Genomic DNA, 11502 nt, shown 5'->3' with positions numbered 1-11502 from the left:
TATATCAGAAATCAAATCTCTGTCAAAATATGGAGCTAGAGCATTTCTCACAATATTTGCACATTTTGTACAATGCAACTTCACTTTGGATATAATATCACTATCAGACATATAATTCTTACATAACTCTATTAAGTGATCACAGCTATTGAATGATGAGTGTCAACAAATAAACATTGCTAAATTTGCTTCAAGCATAGATGTCTTATCATTTTTGGTTTTAATAAAATTGATAAGAGGAATCATTTGCTGTGGAGTTGATGTCTTATGTTTCTTTGCTTCACACTGGCTTACTAAAAGAGAATATTTTGCCAACATATTACATCTACAATATCTGCAATGTGCTTTAGATTGGTCACTAGGTACTTCACACAACCACTTAGTAAACGCTGGCATCTTAAGCCATTTCTTTCGGAATTTTTGCTGGTACAACTTAATTTTTCTTTGCTCATAATAATGTAGTGGGAAGCAAGAAAATAAATTGAATGATTAATAAAGATACAAAATTGAAAACACAGCTTATCAGTTTGCTGCTAACAATTCTTTCATTCGTTGTTAACAATTCTTATGTTCGTTGCTTACAAATTCTTGAGGTGAAGAATACTGATTCAGGATGCAGGGTGGCCAACGTATAAATAGAAAAGTAAAATCTGCAGAAATCCTAAAACTGTGTTCTGATATAAACCTGGGAACATCATATTTCGCTTCCAATCTTACATTTGATATCTATTGGTAAAACCACAAGTATAACTACAATGCCTAAAAAAAAAATAAAAGTAAGTAGAAATATAAATGGGGAGACCCCGCCACACCTGTACTTCTATACAAGATATATAGTCCAAAACAGAGCTTGAAAGTAAATCAATCAACCTGTCATGATAAAAACTCATCACTACAGAATAAAGCATTGTTAGGACGAATTTCCATTCTTTCATTCTTTGCAACATATTTACATTATTGTGTAGTGAGTTCAGGTGCTGACATGAGCTATCTTCTCCCCCCACCAGCACCACTCTGTATCCAAGCCGGTGGTGATAGGGAGGCTGGAAAAGTTCATAACATGATAACCTTTCATTTAAAGTTTCAAGAAAGTGAAAGAAAAATTCAACAATAGCCGATAGTACAAAAATTTGACTATAAGATACATTTACGAAAGGAGAAAAGGAGGAAAAAGAAGAAAAATGGGTAACTATTGTGGAAATGTCATGATCAGAAGAAAATAAATTTTAAACCTGCAATTTTCCCTGCTAAATGCTAGATTCAACAATTTTCTACCAAATGCCGAAAAAAAAATGCTAGATCTAGCATAAAATACGCTTAATTGGCAACCCTCAGACTGCTATGATGTAAGGGACACTATCCAATACTCCGGAATTTTCCAAGGGAAATTACTCAGTGACGCGGAAATAATTGTCTTTTGACAGTTTGAAGGAGAATATTTTAAGAAAGAAAAATGTAAATTAGAATTTGTATCAACTGGATTTTCGCATTAGTTTTTCCCCCTACTTCATCTACTTTTAAACAGAAAACATTCGTATCATTATTAGTATTGTATCGATAATGAAGTTCGATATATAAATATTAGATATTTTACTTTATATATTGAACAAGAATGATCACTTTCAGGGAGTGTACAAATTAATCTCATTTTAATCGAGCACGGTCACACTTCCTTGGTTAAAGAGTAAAAGAAATATAATTTGTTTAACTCAAAGAGCAACTAAAATTGACTAGCGATATTCTTTGTAAATACTGTTTACAAATGTTACACACGTTTGTATGTGTGTGTGTTTTGTAAATTGTTCTGGTTGTTCAAAGTCATAAGCTTAACATCTAACTGTTTGTTTTGCTTATTTAATTTATTTAAATTATTTCATTTATAGAGTTCTTAACTTTTGTTTTAATACTCAAGTCACATAGTTTGTTGAGGGATCGAACTTCGATATCCCGCTGTTGGACACTAGGATTGGGTAATTTCCGGCAACGTCAGCATCGTTACAAAATGGCGACTTCTACGCTAACTTTGTGTTTGCCACCTGGATTTGTTGTTACCGTCAAATAAGACTTTCGTGAATATAACAGTAGATATAATTATTTACTATGATCAGGTAATATCTCAAACAGTTACTATGTCATTTAAGATTTGCTGTAGTGCGATCCTTCTAATATAAATTGTTATATTATTACTTTCATTACCACGATCGTTTAATTTGTTGGAAAGGAATTCGTATAATTTCGAAATGTTTTCTTATGTTATTTTTCATTTTATATGTTTCTTCCGAATTAGCCCACACCCACCAAAAATGTAGTCTAATTTGTCCACGAACTATGTGAATATTATAGGTTAATTTATCGACAAGTTGTAGCAGTCGCTTTCATACTGACATAGAATGATTTCGATGCTTCGCATCTATGAAACTTTATTTACATTGCGTTTTAGATAGATCTATGCGCTAATAAATAAATCCGATATGTTTTCCGTAATTAAGAATTGATGGAAAAAGAACCAGTTTATCTTACATGACTATATCTTACATGTTAGTAGTATTACGTAAATATTATTAATCATCAACTATTGATTGTTACATAGCTTACTAACGACACGATTAGTGTTGTGTTGATCGTGTAAAAAAAAAAAATCGGGTGTTGAATTGTAAGCTCTTGGTGAATTTTTCTTCTCACTTTCATGCGTGTGTTTACACTTGTGTATATGCTTTTATGTGTGTATAGCAGATATATGTAAGGTGGGGTTTAAACTCACGCCCCTCGGACAAAAGCTAAACAAAAAAAATCTCGCAGATAATCTTCTCCACTAAAAAATAGAGCAAAATTCCAGCAGTTAAAAGAATACGTAATAATTAATAGTTTCCGAAAAGAAATATCATTAAAATATGTAAATTGTCAATTTGTTAATATGTTATTAAAATTTAGAACGTGAAAGAGTACTAAGTACTATACTGTTTACATAATTGAGCACATATATTTAATTATCTTACTGGGAAAACGTTTTGAAGTTTTAAAAAAAAGGAATATTAGCCAAGGGTTTCATCGTTCTTTGCACTTTATTTAGGGAGGGGAGTCTCGTGTAAGAGGTTTTTACCTTAGGGTTTTTTTATTATTATTATAGGGATTTTGGCCTGATCTCTTGAAACATTAAGGGAAATTGAGTCACTGAAAAAGTTTATGGAAACAAATTTCATATTTTGCTTATATACCATAGATAATTGTTAAGAAATATATGATCATACAAAATAACGAATTTATATAATTGTATTAGACGTATGTGGAAAAAGTTTACGCTTGTTCATTATCTTAAATTTAATATGAAGCTTTTCAGCGTGAGTTTTTTTACTTCTTGAATTCAATTTTTGGCAAGACTGCCGTATTGGCACCGAAAGGTTTAAATGTGTGTGTATACTATCTATCATAAATAAACTGTTGGCAACGAAATCAAGATTGACATCATCGGGAGGTTGTTCGGTGTGAAGAACTTCTTATAATCGCTTCTTTCTGAAACATGAGAATACCAAGTTATTGATTTAAATGGTTAACCCATTCTACAACCCTCTCCAACAAAACATGAAAATTATATCAAGGAAAAACAACAATAAACTCAGAAAAAATAGGTTTTGACGTTGGCCTTGCATTATACATTGTGAATAGTATTCACCACAATGAAAAGAAATGGAATTGCTTCAGAAAATACAATTTGTGTTGCTTGTTATTGATTTGATTTCTTATATACAGTGACTCATATTTGCTGGATAGGTACAGTGATTAAATCTACTTGTATTTGCTTTGGCCCACTCATAATAATTGAGATAATTTCTTGGAAGATGAAATGTAAGTTTGAGATATGCAGAGAGTGATATAGCAAAAGTTTTGAGACTAAGTAATGAGGAGATTGAAATTGCTTTCTCAATAACCAGCTACAGTACTTGGCTATAACCTGGTTTATTAACACCTAAAATAATTATAATCACATGAATTCACTATATTTTAGAGTAATTGTTTTTAGTCACTTGCACTCTTCACTTGGCCTAGGAATATTTATTTACACAGAACTGTTTCTTCTGAGCAATTCAGAAGATGGTTCAAACTGAACTTCATAAAGATGTGTAAAATATAAACAAACTAATACGACACCTAGAACTTTCATAGCCTGCGACTTTCCCCGCCACCAAAAAAAGATGTGCCTCTGTGCAAAATTTCAGCTACCTAAATGCAAAACTGCTGCCTGTGACTTGAAACATACATTCATTTTTATATATTAAGATTATAGATATTGATTACTAAAACTTGATATTGTTTATAATGTGTGTATGTGGTGACTGGACTCATGATTCCTGCAGTGCATTGTTTGTGGTCAAAACATTACCTAGCTGTAATTTGATACTGCTAGTTCTGAAGCTGCCATCTGCATAATCCTTTCTACAACAGACACAAGACCTGAGATTTTGTGGGGAAGTGGGGTCTAGTCTATTATATTGACCTCAGTATGCAACTGGTACTTCTTCCATCAACACTGAAATGATTTGTGATGCTTGTAATAATCTGATTTGAAAGGATGAAAGGTAAAATCAACCTCAGTGGAATTGGAATACAGAATGTGAAAATGGATGAAATACCACTAAGCATTTTGTCATGCTAACGATTTTGCCCCTGTTAAAAATTCATATTGGTTATCTCTATGAAATGTCAACACAGATTTTTTAAAGATATAAATATGGATTTTCATTTTATATTTTACAAGTTTGCTTTTCCAGTCACATGGTTTCAGGTTCAGTTCTGAAATTTCAATAATATAACATTATTGAGATCTGGTTTTGTTGTTTTGGAAAAATGGCTCTCCATTTAAATAGATTAGAGATAAATTTAACACTGAATATAATTTCTCTGACTTTTATAATTTTAATTAAAGCTAATTTAATCTAATTTCATGTGAATTTTATTTGCATCTTGTATTTATTTTATTTTTAGATCTGCTCATTTGATGAAGATTAATCTTTAAAAAATGAGCTGGTGGGATTCACAAAACTTTTCTGACTTTGCTTCTAATGCCTTGAAAAATGCACAGAAGAAAATTGATAAAGTACTTGATATTCAAGATGAAAACAGTAAACAAAAAGGTTTGTATATGTTTTCATTGTTTAATTTCTTTCACACATCACAAGAACTTAAATTTTTCTTCATATAATCTTTAGGAATATACTTTTTACTCATCATTATCTTGTAGGTAGTTTTTTTTTCCAAATTGGAATGCAGTGGGTATGCAATCATGTATCATCTTTGAATCTTAATGTTTTTCAGGGTTCTTTTTAATTAGAGTACATAGACTTTTGAGATATATATTTTCAGTTGCTTTACAATGGCTTTGTAATTAAGAAGTACTCTTCCCAACCATGTGGTTTTGGGTTCAATCCTATTGTATGGCACCTTGGGCAAGTGTTTTCTATAACTCTAGGCTGGCCAAAGCCTTGTGAGTGGATTTGCTAGACAGAAACAAAAGAAGCCCATCATATATGTATACATATATATGTGCATGTATATGATGTGATGTTTTTGTTTATGTTTGTGCTTTTCTGACAATTGTTGAGTCAGAAGTAATGAGATTGTCATTCCTGACAACAAATCATCTGCTGGTTTTGCGCCTTTGAAGATGTATAGAATAAGAGGTCCCTTAACTGAAAAACAAGTAAGGATTAGCAACAGGAAGGGCATCTGGCTGTATAAACAAATCCTCAATAATATATTTTTCTACCCCATTCTTGCATGAAAAATAAGCCTAAAGATGAATGAACAAATTTATATGTTCATATTGTCTTAGTTGTTTTTCTTTTTAACTATCTGGATATCATCCTTTCTTCTAAGATAATATTTCAAATCCAATGGACCACACTCTGTTCATTCTGCTTCAGTCACAGCAGATTTCCTGGATTCGTTGCTGTTTTTTTTTTATTTGTTAGCTAGTGCTATATTTATACATGCTTCATAAATTCTGCTACTTTTACAGTTGGAAAAACGGTTGTTGTTATTGTTTCACTTAATATCATCTGATTTTGAAGGCGTAGTGTGCCTTTTTTTTTTAAGACAGTTGATCATGTTTTAAGATGGATTTGGCTGCTATTTCTAGAAGGTTCAGCAATCACATAGTGGTTATCTCTTTGGCTCATCGCTCAAAGCTACTTCCACTATTATATACCCTATCTGTAGAGCTATAATATTACCTTTATAGAAGAACTAACTTCAAGAGTCACTTGAAGTGCATATAGTCTTCAGTGTATACTACTATCTATTTTAATGTACCTGCTGTGTCTCTAAAATATTATAAATATAATGAAATTATTGTATACAGTGCTCCATCAGTTATCTGGGAACCCCTTTAGTATATCTTTAGCTTACATTGACTTCCATTTCTTGGGTTCTATTCCACTTCTATATATTATTCAAAGTTACTTTCCTGTTGTTGTTGTTGAACTTTTGTGGCATCAGCTACAAACTGTCCCTAGATTTGAAGAATGCTGGCACATCAACAAAAATTTTAAGAACTTCTCCAAAAAATGTTCAACATATTTCATCTGAAGAGCTAGAATCTAAGGTAAAAATTGATAAGAAAGAAAGTGCATCTGCTTATGAGTGCTCTCTTTTAATAGTGTATGTAAAGATTTATTCTAATAGTAGCAAGAGTTCTCTGATATAGGCCTTCATTAACTGAAGATGAAAGGTTCTGATTTGAGCCTCTGATCAGGGGACTTTAGATCTCTCAGATGTTTGACTTAGTAAGCCTTTTGACTGAAGTTAATTTCTCCATGACTGTAAGCTCTTCAGTTTTCAGTAGATTCTGCTGCCAAACTCAATTCATCAATACATAAAGGTTCCTATGTGTATTCATCTTGGAATTTTTTAATTGCTTCAGGAACTAAAATTAATATAAAAAATTTGAAACTAACATAAACACTAAATTTTCAAATGATTTCATTCCACTTTCGATACTTCAAAAAATGACGTAGACTGTTTTCAAAATCCAGTTTTCCAAATATACTTTTCTTTTATCTGTTTCAATCATTGGACAGTGACCATACTGGAACTATAGAAACTACTTTCATTGTTCACTAAACTATAGAACATTATATGCTCAGCTATCTTCTCTAGCTCAATAAATGCAAGAAGAGATATTTGTTCTTTGCTAAATATTTCCCTTGCAGATATTTAACTAAAATATCATATCTTGGGTCCTTTATCTTGATACACTCCATGCATCCCATCTAGGCTTACTTTATCCATAAATTTGCAATGACTCTTTGAACAAAAGTACCACTGGTGAATGTTCACATTGTACAAATATTAATATGCTTTGTTTTAATGAAATTATGTTATAAATATTAAGTTAAAAAATAATGTTTTGGCTTTCTGTTTGTTTTTTGGTAAAGATTCAGAAACTGTTGTCTAGAATAGGAATTGTTTTTTTCTAAGCTGTAATTATTGTTCATAGATTTTAAATTTTCATTTGTATTTTTAAATTTACTTAATCTGTATTTTTAATTTAATTTTTATAGATCTTAGATCTTCAAAAAAAGAAATCGAAGACTCCAGCTGGTCAACTTGGCTTCCTTTTGATCATGAGAAACTAACATCACCTCGTAGTTCCTGGTCTTTGCCATTTGGCTTAAAAAGCGAACCAGAAAATGATAGCTTTTTCACTCAGCAACCAAGTACACCTGTCACACAGCAAGCTCCAAAACAGACCAACTTACCACCCATATATCCTTCAAGAAATAATTCTGCAAAAGACTTATTAAATCAGACACAAGAGACAAGTGAGAAAATAAAAGGTGAAACTTCTCAGTGTACTACCTTGGAAGCTGAAACAGAGAGCCATAAGGATAAAACTGAAGTAGTCCAAGCAACTTTGGATCCTTCAAGCAAAAATAAAACTAAGAAAAATGAAAAACACTCATTATTTGATTCAGTAGAAAATAAATCAGATTCTCCAAAAGAGGATTCTTTTATAGATATTTCTTCAATTGAATCCAATATTTCATTTGATAGTGAAAAATCTAATTTTGTAGAACATGATGAATCTATAGCAGAAATTAAATCTACCATGGGTAAGGCAGTTCCTGATTTTGAAGAAATTTCATCTTCAAATACAGGCTCATCAACAGAGATTTTAAAGAGTTCTACAGAAGCAAATATTTCATTTGAAGAACTAGAATCAGAGGTGAAAATTGATAATGAGCGAGAAAGTACACCTGCTTATGAGAGTTCTCTTTTAGCAGTGTGTGTAAATACTGATTCTGATAATGGTGAGAGTCCACTACAGATGAAAGGTTCTGATTTTGAGCCTGCAGCCTCAAGAGACAATAACAAACCTTCTCATCAAAGTTTTCACTCTGATCAGGAGAATGTAGGGCTCTCAGATTTAGATTTACAAAATTTTCAGCCTATAGAAATTGGAAAACAAACACTGGAGTCTGCAAATGATTCTCTTCAAGAAGATGAAAATGCTGAAATTAGTATAGTAAATGAAGACCTCAAAACTGTTAGTGGTACTGATGCTCTTCCCTGTGATAACTCAAATTTGATGGATATTACTTGTGAATCTTTAAATAGTTTCCATACTGTTATCAGATCACAAACAACAAGTGATAAAACTAATAAATCTGATGTAGTGGAAGTTGTTGAAAGCTGTGATATAACTGAATTTACTCAATCTGCCTCTCAGGCTCAAGTGGAGCCTTCATCTTCATTGGTTTCTGAATCAGTTGAAGATCATTATGACAAAACTCTTTCAGAAGAAGGAAAGTTACTAAGAGATAATAAAAAGATTTTTAAAGGTGTATGTGAAACTCCTATAAATAACAAACAACAGGAACTTGAAGAATATAGTCCATTAAGTCCAATTGTAGAGGTAATTGAAGAAAGTTCAAACAAAGTAGATTGTTATGAAAGTAAAATTGACAGTAGTGCTAATACAAGCAGTTGTTCATCAGAGACTGTTATAGAGAAGGTGTCTACAATAATTGAAACTGAAGGAAAACAAGAATTAGAAGCTGCTAGTACAGAAAGTATCATGTCTTCCTCTTCCAATAGTTCCTACGTCAAATGTCTTATAGAAGAAGCTATGGAAGAGGCTCGGTCTGAACACAGTGATAGCCATTCAAATTCAGCTGACCGATCAGAGAGTTCCAAAACGGAGTCTGAGCATAATAGTGAAAAGAGTGTCAGTGGTCATGATTCTGGTGATGAAATAGACACAACAACATCATCAGATATCGAAATAATATCTACTCCAACCCCAAATGGAGAACGCGGTGAGCGTTTGTTTGATTTATCTCCATTACGAATAACATTGCACAAAAGCTTACGACGGCATAGTCCTGTTCATGCCCACCAACGATCAGATAGCCAGTCAAGTTCTAGTACATACAGCAAATGTGGAGAATCCGATCAGTTAAGTCCTGGACGTGATAGCTTAGAACGACAAGATCTAGAATCTGGAGACGAGAGTAAAGAAGGTGCTACTCCTTCAGTTAAAGAAGAGCCAAATAATGGTGAGTAATTTACTTCTTCAATATTGATGCTGATTTGTCTTCATCTATCTACCTATGACAAGTATATAGAGGAAGACATATCCAGTCAAGTGCTGGGGTTGATATAATCAACTGTTTCTGCCTACACAGTTTGTGGCCTTCTTCCCATGTAATAGATCAATATTGATAACAAACGCTGCTTCCTAAAAAATATAATTTTGTTACAATAAAGTATTTCAGGATCTTTTTTTTTTAACCAATTGTAGATTTTTGTTTTAACTCTCATTGATAGCTTTGTGATATTTTATTACATTCTTTTACATTCTGAGTTCAAATTCCATTGGGCTCAGTTTTATCTTTGAGTTCTCTTGGTTTAATGAAATATATATATAAAAAAAGTCAAATACTGATGTCAGTTAAATAAACTACATGCATTTTCTTTATGCATTTGTAGTTATGTACCAATCATCATCATCATCATTTAACATTTGTTTTCCATGCTGGCATGAGTTGGATGTTTGATTGAAGCTGGTATGGCCAGGGGCCATACCAGGCTCCATTGTTTGTTCTGTATGATTTCTTACTTACTAGAACCTTAGACGTTGCTAAGTTAAGGCGCAGGAGTGGCTGTGTGGTAAGTAGCTTGCTAACCAACCACATGGTTCCGGGTTCAGTCCCACTGCGTGGCATCTTGGGCAAGTGTCTTCTGCTATAGCCTCGGGCCGACCAAAGCCTTGTGAGTGGATTTGGTAGACGGAAACTGAAAGAAGCCTGTCGTATATATATATATATATATATATATATATATATATATATATATATATATATATGTATGTGTGTGTGTATATGTTTGTGTGTCTGTGTTTGTCCCTCTAGCATTGCTTGACAACCGATGCTGGTGTGTTTACGTCCCCGTCACTTAGCGGTTCGGCAAAAGAGACCGATAGAATAAGTACTGGGTTTACAAAGAATAAGTCCTGGGGTCGATATGCTCGACTAAAGGCGGTGCTCCAGCATGGTCGCAGTCAAATGACTGAAACAAGTAAAAGAGTTAACCTTAAGACCATTTGATTCTAGGTTTTACTTCCACGCCTGAAATTTTGTTCACCAATGTTAGTTATTATTGAAATTTTTCAGACTATCAATTTGTCTTTTAAGTTGAACATTTTATTTTTACATTGTGACGTATATTTGCCATTTAAATATGGCTAACCCCTAAGGGTGGATGCTACTGTAGTTTGTAGCCTCAGGAGGACACCTCCTCCAGCTGGCTAAAGACACACTTTCTGTGCCCTTAGGGGTTAGCCATATTTAAATGGCAAATATACGTCACAATGTGTTGCAGCTACTGTTTATAAATCACTGTAAGATTTATTATTTTATTTTTAATATTCTACAAATTTTTTGATTGGTTTGATTTCTGATCATTATCAGGTGCCTTATTCCTGCATATGTACATAATACAGACAGGATTCAATCTGGAAGCCTTTATCTTTAAACTGAGCATATACTCTTACCTATGAGGCCACTGAAATTACATTATTAGTGACAACAACTCATAACTATCTTTCCTTCTCCACCACCATATGTTTCTCATTCATCCCATGTGCTATTTCTGCATCTCTCTCTCTCTTCCCTCCTTTACTCTTGCGACTTATCCCTCCTACATATCATCTCTCTTAGCTGTACCGTCATTACTATACTGTTCCATCCATCATTAGTCACTCCACACCCTTTATCCACCATTTACTATCCAATATACAATTTTCACCTACTCTTCCCTACCTCTCCTACTTATCACCTCCCAATACTTGTTCGTCATTCATTATACTCACTCCCCCACCCATTCCCTATACTCCACCCATACTTTTGGTTTTTCTGTCCTCACTCACTTCTACTCACCTCATACCTTGAGAATCCACTATTTCTGTCTCTTCCCAGCTTCACCCTGATCACCTCATCTACTCTC

The 11502-nt window shown here is 33.1% G+C and overlaps 1 protein-coding gene across 2 annotated transcripts in view; it reads left to right on the top strand.

Annotated features, from left to right (window-relative positions):
- The first annotated feature begins 1927 nt into the window (after positions 1–1927).
- Positions 1928–11502, top strand: part of LOC115210262 (TATA element modulatory factor) — a 65835-nt gene continuing 56260 nt past the window's right edge. The window contains exons 1-3 of one of the 2 annotated variants that reach the window (XM_029778747.2): positions 1928–2108; positions 4981–5129; positions 7557–9554. In XM_029778747.2, coding sequence (XP_029634607.1) covers positions 5015–5129; positions 7557–9554 — 2113 coding nt within the window. In that variant the 5' untranslated portion in view covers positions 1928–2108; positions 4981–5014. The remainder of the gene's footprint in view (positions 2109–4980; positions 5130–7556; positions 9555–11502) is intronic. The other variant, XM_029778748.2, reaches the window with a different exon arrangement.

The sequence above is a fragment of the Octopus sinensis genome, linkage group LG4, assembly GCF_006345805.1.
Source record: "Octopus sinensis linkage group LG4, ASM634580v1, whole genome shotgun sequence".
In the NCBI taxonomy this organism is placed as follows: domain Eukaryota; kingdom Metazoa; phylum Mollusca; class Cephalopoda; order Octopoda; family Octopodidae; genus Octopus; species Octopus sinensis.
This window is presented reverse-complemented; position numbering and strand designations above follow the sequence as displayed.